This window comes from Lolium perenne, chromosome 2, assembly GCF_019359855.2.
Source record: "Lolium perenne isolate Kyuss_39 chromosome 2, Kyuss_2.0, whole genome shotgun sequence".
Lineage (NCBI taxonomy): Eukaryota > Viridiplantae > Streptophyta > Magnoliopsida > Poales > Poaceae > Lolium > Lolium perenne.
In genome coordinates, this window is record NC_067245.2 from 257,310,116 (window position 1) to 257,327,586 (window position 17,471).

The 17,471-nt window shown below is 44.7% G+C and overlaps 1 protein-coding gene across 1 annotated transcript; it reads left to right on the forward strand.

Moving 5' to 3' along the window:
- The first annotated feature begins 11,450 nt into the window (after positions 1–11,450).
- Positions 11,451–13,061, forward strand: LOC127335722 (salutaridine reductase). The gene is made up of 5 exons (XM_051362449.1): positions 11,451–11,628; positions 11,732–11,975; positions 12,077–12,139; positions 12,238–12,432; positions 12,523–13,061. Exons 1-5 carry the CDS (start codon positions 11,594–11,596, stop codon positions 12,901–12,903), a joined length of 918 nt encoding a protein of 305 aa, XP_051218409.1. The 5' UTR covers positions 11,451–11,593; the 3' UTR covers positions 12,904–13,061.
- Positions 13,062–17,471: the final 4,410 nt, after the last annotated feature.

Sequence of the window (17,471 nt, forward strand, 5' to 3'; positions counted from 1 at the left end):
GGACTTGATCACCGGACTGCCCAAATCTAGCAAAGGCAATGATTCAATATGGGTAGTGCTCGGTAGACTGACCAAAGTAGCCCATTTCATCGCCGTCAAAACCACCTATCAAGGCCCAAACTTAGCTGAACTTTACATCTCCAGAATAGTCGCTCTGCACGGAACCCCCAAATCGATAGTGTCAGATAGAGGATCACAGTTCACCTCAAGGTTCTGGCAGAAAGTGCATGAAGGACTAGGCACTCGCCTAAATTTCAGCACCGCCTATCACCCTCAGACCGACGGACAGACTGAGAGAGTAAACCAGATACTGGAAGACATGCTTAGAGCATGCGTACTGGAATACGGATCCAAGTGGGAAGACTGCCTACCTTACGCAGAATTCTCTTACAACAATAGTTACCAAGCCAGCCTACAGATGGCCCCATTTGAAGCCCTGTACGGAAGGAAGTGCCGTACCCCCCTGAACTGGTCAGAAGTCGGAGAAAGCCAAGTTTTCGGCCCAGATGTTCTTCGAGAAGCCGAAGAGAAAGTCCACAAGATCCGCGAGTATCTCAAGACTGCGCAATCCAGACAGAAGAGCTACGCCGACAAGAGACGTCGGGAGATGACCTTTGAGATCGGAGACTTCGTCTATCTCAAAGTATCCCCCTTGAAAGGAATGCAAAGGTTCCAACTGAAAGGAAAGCTTGCACCCCGCTATGTCGGACCGTTCCAAGTCCTTAGCCGCCGAGGTGAAGTATCTTATCAACTGGAGTTACCTGAAGAAATGTCGGCTGTGCACAACGTGTTTCACATCTCACTTCTCCGGAAGTGCCTTGAAGTCCCTGAGAAGACTGAAGTGTTCAAGAACATCGATCACAGATCGGTGGATATCAACAAGGATCTGACTTACCGCGAAGTGCCGATTCGCATCTTGGAAGAAGCTTACCGAACCACCCGCACCCGAAGCATCAAGTTTCTGAAGATCCAATGGAGCAATCATACCGAGGATGAAGCCACCTGGGAACGCGAAGACTTCATGAAGAAGGAATACCCAGATCTCTTTAGTACCTAACTTTCTTTTCGATCTCGGGACGAGATCTTTTGCAAGGGGGAAGGGTTTGTAACACCCCAAATTTCAATAAAAAGAAAGTTAGAGAATTCCAGAAAGCAAATTTTCAAACCAACAAAAACTTTTCTATTTGCATATAGTACCATGCATAGGACTTGTGCATTTGAGTGATATGCCATGATGATTGCTTTTACTTGTTTTTGCTATGCTCTAAAACCCTAGTGTGATCATAGGAAGATCACCAACCACATAAAACAAAGAGGAAGAAATTCCATAATTTGAAAAACCCTAAAAACCCTAACATATGCCCTATGGCATTTTTATAAATTTTGACCCTAGACCTATTTGGTCTTCACCATTAGTTGAATAATGTTATTAAACACTTATTACAACTTTTGGAACCAAAGTTTCACAATTCAAATGAAATTCAAACACAATTCCCACTCACATATGATAATGGTCAAAACTGAAATTTATAGTCTGATCACCACTTTGAGCCCCTGCAATTCAATTTTCCCAAACCAATTCTTGCTAACTCTTTGCACCATTTCAAAGTCAACATCAAGGTGAACAACTTTGATGAAGATCACCCTGCCAAATTAATCTTTGATCAATAGCTATGCTCATCCAAAGTTGCAACATTTTAACAAGTGGAACAATCTCACACTTGTCAATTTTTGCAATTCTTGAATTCTACTTTTTCCACCACCACCCCCAATCACCTCTGGTCATTTGCAACTAATACCAACACTCACATTTCAAAAACTTTCACCTTTTGAATTAATTCAAATTTGGACAATTTTGTAAATTCCAAAATTGAACACTATTTACACACTATAGCAAATAGTGATCTACTCCAACAAATCTACCCTAACCTACCCCAATTTGTCCCCTGGTTCCCTCTAACCATAAATGGCACATAGTAACCCTAATGAGGAGTGGCTAGCTCACATGGACATGGCATGCCGGCCATGGCGCCACCATGCCGAGCCACCCCTCCTCTCCTTCATCGCCAAACCTGGCCCTGGTGCCCACACTCGCCACCGCACACTCCTACACCACCCTAGCCAAGCCACGGTCGAGCTCAACGCCAACCATCGCCGGAGATCGCGCGCCAAGATCAGCCCGGGATGCCGCTCGCGTCGCGCATGGACGCCACTGGCCACGCGCCGTTCCACCGCCTCGCACTCGCTCTGGCCCCGCTTGCAACGCGTTGAGCACCGCAGTGACACCGCGACGCCGCCAGACACGCGCCCAGCCCAGACCCGTGACCGCCGGCGCCGGAGATGACGACCTGTTCCCGTAAACGCCGCGGCCGTCGTGGAAGCAACGCGACCAATCCAGACGCCGCCCGACCAAGCTGTCGCCACCGTTCGCTTCGCCAGGAACCATAGAACACTGCCACCACCTCGCCTAGCTCGACCGCTCGCCGGAGACGCCGCGAGCATGTCGACCACCACCCTGCCCCGCAACCCTGGCTCAATCCTATAAATAGAGAGTTCCCTGGAAGCAACTGAGCACACCACCTCACTCCCCACCCTTCACCACTTCGCCTCGCACCGTTAGCCACCTCGATCGTCGCCGGAGCAAGGCCAATTGCAAGATCGGAGCCGCGGAAGCCCTGGAGAAATCGCCATTGATCCAGGCCACCTCGAGCTCCGCCATCGCTACCACCGTGCTTCGCCGTCGTCCACATCTACCTCGCGCACACTGCCATACCTTGCTGGAGCCGCCGTAAGCTCTCCGACCCCCTACCCTCGCCGCCAACCTCTCTGCCTCTCGCCGGAGAAGACGACGCACCAGCGCCGTCCGATCTCAGTCTAATCCTACGTCCCACGTTAAAACTTACCGTTTCGGGTTTTAAGAGAGACTGACGGGTGGCCCCCACCCTGTCAGCAGGCCCGCGCGCACTGGATGCGTTGCTGGGCCGTTTCTCCATTTTTCAAACCGTTTCGGCCCAGTTAGTTTCCCGCCGGCCTTTTTAATTCAAACAGAGTTTAATTAATTCAAATGAATTTCAATACTGCCCAAACTTTGAATTTCAATATTTTCAAATTGGCTAAACCAAATTTAGTGAATTTTATATTGTTAGAAAGCCACTGAAATTCTCTAGCCAATGCCATGGGCCTCATGTCCAGTTTCTTTGTAGAATTAATGTGATGAAAATAACAAGACAGGGACTTTTTCCTATTCAAATAATTCTTAAAAATCAACCAAAATAGATATTAAGTTAATTCCAACTCTAATAGCTCACATTTGACTTACACTAATTGTTTATGCAATAAAATGGTGTGGTCACTTTGCATGATCATGCCATGGTTTAATGAATGGATGATATGGCTAGTTTAACTAGTTGATATTGTCCAAAACTATTAAAGTTAAATTATGTGGAGTGTTACACTTCATTTAAACTTGTCTCACATGGATTCATGTGATGTTTGGACCCCTAGTCCCAAACTCTCTTATATGAATTACTTGAGATTTAAATCAAATGTAGTGTTATTTAAATAGTATGAGGTGATCCACCTCATTTAAATCATTTTCTCAAATGATGATGATGAACATTGGACTTAGGTCAATATGAGTTCATCCATGATTGTTTGAGAAATTAAATCTTAAGAAGATTTCAATGAGAGGAAATTATTTCTCAAGAATCCTATGGAAACTATCATTTACATATGGAATACAAAGAAGTGAATTCTATTTAAACCTCACAACCCATGCACCCTAGTTTATTTACTTGTGTGCATAGAGTAGTTTGTGTGTTCTATGTGATGTATGGAATAGCCATTGAATTAGTGAGTAATTATACTCGTATTTAAATTTAGACGGTAGCACCGGAGAGTACGCCGAAGAAGAAGGTTGCTACCGAGAGGAGGAGGAGGAACAGTTTGAGAACTACCAAGGCAAGCTAATATTCTTGCAAAGTGCAAAGCCCCTTGGGGAAAGGCACCATGTTTCTTACCTTTTCTTATATGAACCCACCCCAAGTTTTTTACTTTACAAGTTTTTACTGGTTTTCTAAATGAGTTACTTTTATAGTTAACTTTGGTCAAAGTACAAGTTGTTTACTAGAGTAGTGAGTTAGTCTTCTCCAATCAAAGCAAGTTAGCACCCCTCATGAATTAGAGCTAGTGCTAATGAATTAAAACTTGACTACTCTAGATGGGAACAATGTGATTTTGGAGGATTTTTGGAAACCTTGGAATGAAGATGCATTCCATTGAATGATTTTTGAAGGTGAATAGGAACAAGAGAAGATGGTGATTTTTGATAAAACAATGATGTTGGTTTGAATGCGATACCTTTCCAATTATTAAGTACCCCCACAATACCTGATTATGGGTAGGGCTTAACTGGAAGTTTATGCGTCTTAGTATGGGCTCCCTCTAAACAAGCATCATCGGGGTTATGCCGAAAGCTGCCTCTACAACAAAAGAAACGATATGATATGATGCGAAATGAGGTGAATGTCCGGCCCAAGCCCTGTGCAGTTCCCAGGCTGACTGTCTGTCTTCACTGGGAGGCCAAGCTCATGGGGAGAGGTGCTCATACTAGGATTCGTAAGTGAAAGGGTATGGTTGATGATCCGCGTACTGTGTTACGATGATTCGGGGAAATCCCGACGGATGAAATCAAATGTTGTGGCACAAGTGTGCAACCTCTGCAGAGTGTAAACCTATTCGAATAGCCGCGTCCACGGTTACGGACGGTTGGAAAGGCCATACAGTTTCCGATGTCATATCTTTGAAAATGATGTTGAAAAGGAGGATGGTGAAATGACTTGTGGTGAATTGAATTGAAATCACCTTTTGAATGGTGGGAATGACACTAATGTTCCCACCTGAGTTAGTTAGCACTTGAATAAGCTTTTCTCAAACTTTGTGAACTAAAACTAGCTTTATGCAAATAAACTAGAGCTTAGCAAACCACACTAGAATGTCTAGCTCTTACATTAGTATTAGTTTGCGAGTACTCAACGTACTCACGGCTTTGTCCCTGGCTATTCAAATGGCCAGAGTATGAAGATGACCAAGGAGATGACCAGCAGGACGCCTACGACAACTAAGCGCCTTCCGACGTCAAGCGTTGGCCTGTGGACTAGAGAGTCCTTGTATCTTACGCTTCCGCTATGTTGAACTATGAACTTGTGTGTGTTCGTTGATCAAAAGATCAACTATTCGTGTAATATGGATCATGTGATTCCAATTTGCAAGACTTATGGTTTGTAATGAATGATGACTGTGATACTTAACTATTATGCCTCGCAACAACAATATTCCTGGGATTGCGATGTATGACATAATAGGCATTCGGACTTAAAAATCCGGGTGTTGACAAGCATCAATAAGTCTTGCATAAGAGTTAACTCATGAAGCAATAGATTCAAAGTAAAGGCATTGGAACAACACAAAGGAAGATTAAGTTTCAGCGGTTGCTTTCAACTTGTAACATGTATATCTCATGGATAGTTGTCAATACAAAGCAATATAACAAGTGCAATAAGCAAGCATGTAAGAATCAATGCACAGTTAACACAAGTGTTTGCTTCTAAGATAGAGAGAAATGGGTAAACTGACTCAACATAAAAGTAGAAGAAAGGCCCTTCGCAGAGGGAAGCATTGATTGCTATATTTGTGCTAGAGCTTTTATTTTGAAAACAAGAAACAATTTTGTCAACGGTAGTAATAAAGCATATGTATTATGTAAATTATATCCTACAAGTTGCAAGCCTCATGCATAGATTACCAATAGTGCCCGCACCTTGTCCTAATTAGCTCGGATTACCTGGATTATCATCGCAATACATATGTTTTAACCAAGTATCACAAAGGGGTACCTCTATGCCGCCTGTACAAAGGTCTAAGGAGAAAGCTCGCATTGGATTTCTCGCTTTTGATTATTCTCAACTTAGACATCCATACCGGGACAACATAGACAACAGATAATGGACTCCTCTTTAATGCATAAGCATTTAGCAACAAATAATATTCTCATAAGAGATTGAGGATTGTTGTCCAAAACTGAAACTTCCACCATGGATCATGGCTTTAGTTAGCGGCCCAATGTTCTTCTCTAACAATATGCATGCTCAAACCATTCAACTCAAGGTAAATCGCCCTTACTTCAGACAAGACGAACATGCATAGCAACTCACATGATATTCAACAAAGGGTAGTTGATAGCGTCCCCAGGAACATGGTTATCGCTCAACAAGCAACTTATAAGAGATAAGATGCATAAGTACATATTCAATACCACAATAGTTTTTAGGCTATTTGTCCCATGAGCTATATATTGCAAAGACAAAGAATGGAAATTTAAAGGTAGCACTCAAGCAATTTACTTTGGAATGGCAGAGAAATACCATGTAGTAGGTAGATATGGTGGACACAAGTGGTATAGTGTTTGGCTCAAGGATTTTGGATGCATGAGAAGTAATCCCTCTCAATACAAGGCTTAGGCTAGCAAGGTTGTTTGAAGCAAACACAAGTATAAACCAGTACAGCAAAACTTACATAAGAACATATTGCAAGCATTATAAGACTCTACATTGTCTTCCTTGTTGTTCAAACACCTTTACCAGAAAATATCTAGACCTTAGAGAGACCAATCATGCAAACCAAATTTTAGCAGGCTCTATGTATTTCTTCACTAATAGGTGCAAGGTATATGATGCAAGAGCTTAAACATAATCTATATGAGCACAACAATTGCCAAGTATCAAGTTATTCAAGACATCATACCAATTACCACATGTAGCATTTCCCGTTTCCAACCATATAACAATTAACGAAGAAGTTTCAACCTTCGCCATGAACATTAAAAGCTAAGAACACATGTGTTCATACGAACCAGCGGAGCGTATCTCTCTCCCACACAAGCATTTATTCAGAGAATGAAAATAACAAAAACGAAAATAAAAGCACACAGACGCTCCAAGTAAAGCACATAAGATGTGATGGAATAAAAATATAGTTTCACTAGAGGAACCTGATAATGTTGTCGGTGAAGAAGGGGATGCCTTGGGCATCCCCAAGATTAGATGCTTGAGTCTTCTTGAAATATGCAGGGATGAACCACCGGGGCATCCCCAAGCTTAGAATTTTCACTCTTCTTGATCATATTGTATCATCCTCCTCTCTTGACCCTTGAAAACTTCCTCCACACCAAACTCAAAACAAACTCATTAGAGGGTTAGTGCATAATCAAAAATTCACATGTTCAGAGGTGACACAATCATTCTTAACACTTCTGGACATTGCTCAAAGCTACTGGAAGTCAATGGAACAAAGAAATCCATCCAACATAGCAAAAGAGGCAATGCGAAATAAAAGGTAGAATCTATCAAAACAGAACAGTCCGTAAAGACGAATTTTATAGGTGCACCAGACTTGCTCAGATGAAAATGCTCAAATTGAATGAAAGTTGCGTACATATCTGAGGATCACACACAAAAATTGGCAGATTTTTCTGAGTTACCTACAGAGAACCCTGCCCAAATTCGTGATAGACAAGAAATCTGTTTCTGTGCAGTAATCCAAATCTAGTATCAACCTTGCTATCAAAGACTTTACTTGGCACAACAATGCAATAAAATAAAGATAAGGAGAGGTTGCTACAGTAGTAACAACTTCCAAGACACAAATATAAAAACAAAATTACTGTAGTAAAATAAACACATGGGTTATCTCCCAAGAAGTGCTTTCTTTATAGCCATTAAGATGGGCTCAACAGTTTTAATGATGCACTCGCAAGAAATAGTATTTAAAGCAAAAGAGAGCATCAAGAGGCAAATTCAAAACAAATTTAAGCCTAACATGCTTCCTATGAAAAGGAATCTTGTAAATAAACAAATTATGTAGGCATAATGCAATAAGCATAGGAAAACTAGACAAGCTCAACTTCAAAATTTTAAGCATATAGAGAGGTGTTTTAGTAACATGAAAACTTCTACAACCATATTCTCCTCTCTCATAATAATATCCAGTAGCATCATGAGCAAACTCAACAATATAACTATCACATAAATCATTCTTATCATGAGTCTCATGCATAAAATTATTGCTACCCACATAAGCATAATCAATTTTATTAGTTGTAGTGGGAGCAAATTCAACAAAGTAGCTATCATTATTATTCTCATCATCAAATATAGTAGGCATATTGTAATCATAATCAAATTTATCCTCCATAATAGGCGGCACCAAAAGACTACTATCATTATAATCATCATAAATAGGAGGCAAAGTATCATCAAAGTAAATTTTCTCCTCAATGCTTGGGGGAGTAAAAAGATCATGCTCATCAAAACCAGCTTCCCCAAGCTTAGAATTTTCCATATCATTAGCAACAATGGTGTTCAAAGTGTTCATACTAATATGTTCCATGGGTTTTTTAATTTTCGCATCAAACCATCCATGTCTTAGCTCAGGAAATAGTTTTAAAAGCTCACTGTTGCTTTCCATTATGCCTTACTAGTGTTTAACAAGAAACAAAAAGATGCAATTGCAGAATCTAAAGGAAATAGCTTCGAGCACTTACAACAGCGCCGGAAAATAGCTTAGTAGCCGAGATCCGGAGTGTGAGTACCTTTTACCTTTCCTCCCCGGCAACGGCACCGGAAAATACTTGATGCTGTCCAGGACTGGCGCGTGGTTGACGAGGGAGGAAATGGTGTAGCTTTCCTTCGTTCCCCGGCAACGGCGCCAAAAAATAGCTTGATGGTTTATCGAACTCAGGGAGGAAGATGTCAAAGATATCCCTCTCATGCAACCCTGCAACCACAAAGAAAGAAGTCTCTTGTGTCCCCAACACACCTAATACACTTTTCAGATGTATAGGTGCACTAGTTCAGCGAAGAGATAGTGAAATACAGGTAGTATGAATATATATGAGCAGTAGTAACGGCACCAGAAAATAGCTTGATGCTACAACTGGCGTGTGGTTGATGGTGGTAATGTCGCAGGCAGTAGAGATGTAGTAAAACAGTAAACAAGCGATGATTGCAGTATTTGGAAACAAGGCCTAGGGATCATACTTTCACTAGTGGACACTCTCAACATTGATCACATAACAGAATAAATAGATAAATGCTATACTCTACACTCTCTTGTTGGATGATGAACACCACTAATTGTGTAGGGCTACAAGCACCCTCAATGCCGGAGTTAACAAGCTCCACAATATTCGATATTCATGTTTAAATAACCTTAGAGTGCATGATAGATCAACACAACTATACCAAGTACTAACATAGCATGCACACTGTCACCTTCATACTATGAAAGGAGGAATAGATCACATCAATACCATCATAGTAATAGTTAACTTCATAATCTACAAGAGATCATAATCATAAACTACTCCAAGTACTACATGATGCACACACTGTCACCATTACATCATGGAGGAGGAATAAAGTACTTTAATAACATCACTAGAGTAGCACATAGATTAATAGTGATACAAAGCACATTGCAATCATAAAGGGATATAAATAAGCACTTCACTATGCTATTCATAACAGTGAATAAGTATTCTGTGAAATATAGCCTAAGAGACCCACACGGTGCACACACTGTCACCTTTACACACGTGGGACAAGGAGTCTCCGGAGATCACATAAGTATAATCTACTTGAATAGCATAACAACATCTAGATTACAAGCATCATCATATGAATCTCAATCATGCAAGGCAGCTCATGAGATTATTGTATTGAAGTACATAGGGAGAGAGATTAACCACATAGCTACCGGTACAGCCCCTTAGCCTCGATGGAGAACTAATCCCTCCTCATGGGAGACAGCAGCGGTGATGAAGATGGCGGTGGTGTCGATGGAGAAGCCTTCCGGGGGCACTTCCCCGTCCCGACGGCATGCCGGAACAGAGACTCATGTCCCCCAGATCTTGGCTTCGCGATGGCGGCGGCTCTGGAAGGTTTCTCATGCCGTGGCTTTTCCGTCTCGAAGATTTAGGTCAGGGACCTTTAAATAGGCGAAGAGGCGGAGTCGGAAGGCTGACGAGGTGGTGACACAATAGGGGGGCGCGGCCCCCCCTCTGGCTGCGCCAGGCTGGCGTGTGGCCCCCCCCAGGGCTCCCCTCTGGTGGCTCTCGGGTGTTCTGGAAGCTTCGTCCAATTATAGGATGCTGGGCGTTGATTTCGTCCAATTCCGAGAATATTTCCTTACTAGGATTTCTGAAACCAAAAACAGCAGAAAACAGGAACTGGCACTTCGGCATCTCGTCAATAGGTTAGTTCCGGAAAATGCATAAATATGACATAAAGTATGTATAAAACATGTAGGTATTGTCATAAAACAAGCATGGAACATCAGAAATTATAGATACGTTGGAGACGTATCACGCCTCCCGCTCGTCGCGCTGGCGCCGACGCTCATCACAGCACCGCTGGCCAATCTCCTTCGTCCGGCGCCGCCGCGCCTCTTCTTTCGTGGCAGCGTCGAAGGCCGCAATGGTGTCCGCCAGCGCCTCCTCCTCCCACGGCGCGTTCTCCTCAGTTGCGGGGTCTCCCGTTGCTGCCGCCGCTGCCTCACGCTGCTGACGGCCCCGCTGCTCGATTGCCTCCCGCCGTTGCCGCCGCTCTACACGCCAAAGCTCCGCCCCGCGCCGGCACCGCTCTTCCTGGGTGGCGGCGGTGATGTCGAACTGCGAATCCGGTGGTGGAGGTGGTGGAGGAGACGACGGTGGAGGGAACTGGCCATCACCGGGGCGGTTCATTATTGTGCAGTGGTGTTCGAGCGACGAGGGCTATGCTTGTGGCGGAGAAAGGGGTGCCGGCGGTTGTGGTGGCTGCCATTGAGCAGGGGGAGGGGGATTTTATAGATACCGGCGTCGGGAAGAAAGTGCGGGAAGAGGCGAGAAGCGGGGGGAAGAAAGCGCGGGAACGCGCGATGGCGTGCGAACGCCGACGACGCGTGGAGGTTGCTCAGCACCGACGAGACGTCTCGCCTGCCCCTCTGTCACCATTAAGGCAAAGCTGCTACGCTTCGGTCGTGTGTTACTACGCGCGAATAACTTTCGCCGCGAGATAGGCGACGGTTAGGTCCAAACTTGAATGAGCCGCTGACGCGTCTGCCCCGCCACTCCCCGCCTCGTTTTTCGTTGTGTTCGGCTTGCCCGGAGCGTCCCCTATGGGGTGGGACGGGCTCGGAGCGCTGGACATCGTATCGGACCTCGCCGGACAAAAAGCAGATTTGGGGACGCGGCTGCAAACGTTTTTTTATCCGGCACGTCCCAAATCCCTTTGGAGAACGGTTTAGGTACGGCGACGCTCTAAGCCCACATACCTAACGCGGCGTCCTGAGGTGACCACATGTACTTATGGTGCTTGCTTGTGGGCATGATGTCCATTATATCACTCCTCTGCCAGGCAACCACCACCACAAGGAGACAAAGGCGAACCGAGGTATCACCAGAACAGTTTGTTTTTCTCCTTCCTCCCATAAACGTATCTGGTCCTAAGCAAAGCCACATCTGCCATCGTCTTGTTCGAGCTCGTGGTCTTTCACCCTCATGGAGGGAGCTATCTCCAGCCCTCCAAACACGAGGTACGCCTATGCATATTGACGCAGCCGTGTATCCTTGCTAAAATTTGGACTGTAGTATACTTGTATCAGCATGTGTACTGTTCTGATCTGTTGCGGTTGCTAGGATTGCCGTCGTCACCGGCGGGAACAAAGGGATCGGTTTCGAGGTGTGCAGACAACTAGCCAGCGACGGCGTCACAGTTGTTTTGACGGCCCGGGACGAGACGAGGGGCACGGCGGCCGTGGATAAACTCAAAGGGCTGGGGCTCTTCAAGGTCGTCTTCCATCAGCTAGATGTCTCAGACGCTTCGAGCATTGCTGGATTGGCCAATTTCTTGAAGACCCGTTTCGGGAAGCTAGATATTCTGGCAAGTATTTCATTTCCCTTTGTACTCATGCTAGATGAATCCGTGGTTAATTTGATCCACCCGGTGATGGATAGATGTACTCTGTTAATCTGTACCTGTAGGTGAACAATGCCTCAGTTGGTGGTGCGGAATACGTCCAAGCTTTCGATACCGACGAGGAAAAGGTGAGGTGACATTTTCTTCGTTCTTGCCGATCCCAATCTCCTGATATCTTTTCGGACAGACCAAACTCAACATGTTTATCTGTCCATACATACAACAGTTCAGTGCCCTGGATTCGCACCAAAGACTCGAAATGATAATGAAAAATGTCTGCGAGACCGTCGACGCTGCAAAGGAAGCCGTGCAGACAAACTACTATGGCACCAAGCATGTAATCGAGGCACTGCTGCCTCTACTGCAATCTTCCTCTGACGGAAGAATAGTGAATGTCTCCTCCAATTATGGACTGCTAACGGCAAGCTCTGTTCACCAATCATGCTGTAATATAATGCCACAAATTCTGAAAACCATATTTTTAAAAGAGATTATCAATCCATGTATGCAGGTTATCAACAATGATGATGTGAGGCACGAGCTGAACGACATCGACTCCCTGACGGAGAAGAGGCTGGACGAGCTGCTGGAAAAGTTCCTCATGGATTTCGAGGCCGGCGCGTTGGAGGTGCACGGGTGGCCGATCGGGTTGGCGGCATACAAGATGGCCAAGGTCGCCATGAACGCCTACTCGAGGATATTGGCGAAGAGGCGCCCAGAGCTCTGCATCAACTGCGCGCACCCAGGCTTCGTCAAGACCGACATGAACATGAGATCGGGTGTCCTGATGCCCGAGGAGGGAGCACGTAACGTGGTGAAGGTGGCGCTACTACCGGACGGCGGGCCGACCGGCGTGTACTTTGCCGAGGGTGAGGAGTCGTCGTTCCTGTGAGATACCCACCGTCGGCCGCACCTCAACCGCCGCTTACTGTGGCACCGCCTTGGCTAGTTTTGTGGTAGCTATACTGCTTGTTTGAGATAACAATAATGATTGTTTCAGATTTTCTAGAACAAACACAATACATGCCCATTTCAAACCTTAAATTTCAACCCGGAACTTTTTTTTTGAAACGAGGCAAAAGCTTTGCATTTCATTGATATAGAAGAAAAGAGTTGGCCCGTTTGAGGAAAATTGGCCGAAAACCGTTACAACACGACACCACACGCCAGCCCCGAGGCTGCGCTCCACACGGGTCGACGACCAACCAGGTCGACACCACACCTCAACGCAACAGGCGGAGGCGAAAAGACCGGAGCCACTGCTCCAACTACCACACCGACCCTGAGGCCGCGTCCCACCTAGCCGAAGACGAACCCGCCTCCACCGAACCGCCAAAACACTCCACAAACCCCTCTGACCAGTGGACGTCCAAAGCGAGGCCCCAAGAGGCAAAGCGACACAAGAGCGCCGCCCTCGCCCGATCCCAAAAGGGATCTAGGGTTTCCCCGGAGAGCCCAGGCGGAGATCAAGAGACACCAGCTTCGACGAAGCCTTCGAGAAGGAAGCGGCGCCCACGGGCGTCACCGTCGTCGGTCCTGGCCGGCCGCCAAGACAAAGCTTTCGCCCAGCGAAGAGTCCCAAGAAACTTGCGCCCGCCCAAAAGAGGACTGGCACAAACCACCACCTGCATCCGCCGGAACGCGATCTCCGGAGCAACGCGCCTGTAGCCAACGGAGCATCGCCGAAGAACACCGTGGGCGCCGCCGGAACGCCACATAGAGGGGACGCCGACCAACACCAACACGGGGCCCGAAGACGAACACTGAAGCCCGCAGACAAGAACTCCCAGATCCGACCGCCACGCCGCCCACGTGGCCACCGCAGCCGTCTCTCCACCGAGGATTCCGAGGCCGCCGTCCAGTCGCGCCCCTCACCCAGCTCCTCCTCCCAGGGACATGCCGCGCCCGCCCTGGCCTCCACACGCTGGCGACACCCTGTCCTCTCGCAGCAACCTCGAGGCCAACCCAAAGCCGCCGCCGCGCAGCCCTCCCGGCCCAGGGCCATGGCCAGCACCGCGTCGCCACAGCGCCCAAAGCGGTCGTGGCCCGCACGGCCCTAGCAGGCCCAGATCGGGGCCCGCCCAAGGCGTCGGCTGCCGCGCCGCCGACCACCGCCCGCGCCACCGTCTTCTGCAGCAGCACGCCACCTCGAACCTCCAGACGCCGTCCTCGCGGCCGAGCCCAGCCAGACCAGCACACGCAGCAAACCGCCGCCAGCGGCCCGCATCGACCGCGCCCGCCCGCTGCAGAAGGCAAAACGCGCCGGCCGAAGAACTTCCCGAGCGCCGGGAGAAGAAAGGAGCCCCGCCGCCGCCACCTTCCCTGGGGCACGCACGGCTTAGCCGATGGCCCCTCCGGTGGCGGCGAAGCGGGGGAGGGTGGTGGGAGGCCGCAAGGGGCGGTGGCGGCTAGGGTTCCCCCGTGTCGCCAGAGGAGGGCGACGCGGGGGTCGAACAGGAAAATGAAGATATTCAACCCGGAACTTCGAATCACCGTGGTTGGCACCCTGAACTATTGAATACGGATACCTCAATATAAACATGGTAACCACCTATGCACACACCGAAATAGGTTGATATGTTGTTCAAGCAAATCTTCGATATCGAATCTAATTCAAACTCGTTTGAACAAAATTACATCCCATTATCAGTGTGAAGCTTCGTTACCTTCCTTTCAGTTTTCGATAGAATTGGAAGGTATCGTTTCCTTTGTTATAAATATTATAAATACGACAAAGAAATAACGAAAAACGAACAAGAACATACGCAGGGAACACAAGATTTTAACGTGAAAAAACCTTTTCAACAAAGATAGATAAAAACCGCGGTCGTCAGCCAAGAAAACTTCACTATATCGGAAAGTGCTTACAAACTTCCTGGGTTACCTTATAAACGATAAGCCCTAGTCGATAGCTTACAAGAAGTATAAACCACACCCCCTAGGCGTCCCCGTTGAGCACGTTGTGGGCTAACTTAAGACTCCGATCCGCTTCGGCTCAAGCCTACCAGCAACGGGTCTTACTTAACTCGTTAGAAGTTAGCCTTCTTATGAATTTGGATCACAATATAATAAACTTCACCTTTTGAAAAATTCCTTCTTGTAGTAAGAACTTCAACAATCTCCCGAATAACAAAGAAAGCACATGATGGCGCCAACAACCACTTGGCTAAGCAGTTATACCAACCAAGCTCGAGCAAAACTCAAACTTAATATCATATGACTTTGTCATCATATCAGCAGGATTATCATGAGTACTAATCTTGCAAACCTTCAGTTAACTTGTGCAATAATGTCACAAACATAATGGTACTTGGCATTAATATACTTCGTTCTCTCATGGAACATTTGATCGTTAGTAAGGTATATGCCACTTTGATTGTCATAAAGTTTATTAATACAAGAATTATCTGCACAAAGTTCAACATACAAACCTTTCAACCAAACAAACTATTTGAAAGCTACAACAATAGCCACGTATCCTTCTTTGGTTGTAGATTAGGCGACAATAGGTTGTAATGTTACCTTCGACCTCATAACACATCCACCAATAGTGAACACATAACCTGTGAGAGACCTCCTCTTATCTAAATCGACAGTAAAATATGAATTTACATAACCAGCGAGTCCCTCACCGAGCTTGCCAAACTTAAAGCAAGCTTTGAATGTACCATGAAGGTACTCAAAAATATACTGAACATTTTTACAATGTTTTTTTACCAGAATTAGCCATGTATCGATTGACAAAACTCACATCATGTGACAAATCAGGACATGAACAAACCATGACATAAATCAAGGAACCAACATCACTAGAATATGAAACTCGCGACATGTACTCAATATCTTGATCATTACTAGGACATTGCAATGATTACGATTTGAAGTGAGGAGCAATAGAAGTACAGACAAACTTTGCCTCATACATATTAAAACGATGAAGAACTTTCTTAAGGTAACAGAGCTAATTCCGGTGGTTCTTCAATAAAAGCGACACCACCACAATGCTCATCTTGTTGTGGGGGGTTCAATAGCATCTCTTAGCGCGTCCCGGGAGCCCTAGAACAGTGGCGCCGTCATCGCTTGGCCGCCGTGGCAGGTGGGATCCCACGACATGTTTCACCAGGTTATTTCATGCATGGAAGATGGCATGGCCCTAGGTCCCACTGGTCAGCGACTAGAGCTAGAGTTTGAATCGGTACGAATAGTATTTTCATTTAAATTTAAATTCCAGAAAATTGCTCAAACTTAAAATTTTCATATCAAATCCATTTTAAATGACAAAAATACAAATAAGGTATCAAAATGTTCAGAAAATAAATTATATCCATTAACAATATAATCTAGAAAAATAAATAAAAATGAAAATTTAATTATTTAGTACTTATTGTTTAAGACCTTTTCTTTCATCCTAAATTAAAAGAAAAATCAAATAATTAGTAAAATTTCTGAAATAAGTAATAATCATTTAGTAAATGAAGAAAACACTAACCGTAATTTTATTTGATCATATTAACCTCAATATCATCACTATTGGTATTTAAACCCCTAAATTGTATTTATCTTATAGAATGATAAAAATAATAAAAATGTTAAATCCTTATTCACTTGTATTAAAAGTTGTTTCTTAACTTCAACTTTACTCAACAAGTTATTACCTTAAAATTGTATCACAAATAGGAAAGACTAATTCTATTATGAATAAAACCCTAATTCTATAATTTTATGTGAAACCTTAAAACCCTAGGAACATTTAACACGTAATCCTATTGTCTTAATAAATAATCATAGATCTTTGATAACAAGAGAAATGCATACCATACTAGAGTTATACAAGACCCTATTGCAAATGAGATTGTCATGTCATGTATTCATTTTAAATGACCTTATATGATTAAGTAGCGGTAAAACCTAATTTGTTAATTGCATGTCATGAGCCCTAATTACCAACTATTGGCATCTCACCATTGTAGTCAACCATGATAGCAACCTATGTAGTAATTCACTTTATGTGTTCATACTCAACTAAACCCTCCAAGTATTGGAGGGTTATGAACCATCTTTTGTTTAGGAACTAAGTATTACTTAGTGAATCAAATGAAAAGACATAGTAAACCCTGGAAACCAAAAGCCCTTGTTTGAAAGTACTTCTTGTTCACTAAAACATGTTCTTCAATAGTTATTTGTTTGAAGTAAGTAACAAGTAATCATCAATAATGTCATATACGACTTTAAACTAACAATTGTTTTTTACATGCTAAGATTGTACCAAGTATGATGTATCACACCACTTGTTTATGATATCAAGTTAACCAGACCCTAATAATAACCTTGTTGAAACCACTCTGAAAGTGCATCATACTCTAAAGAAATCATTACAACTCACTAAACCTAAACCATCAGGGTTAGGTTACGCTTAGAACGATTACATCTCATACTATGCATTATATCATCTTTGCTAGT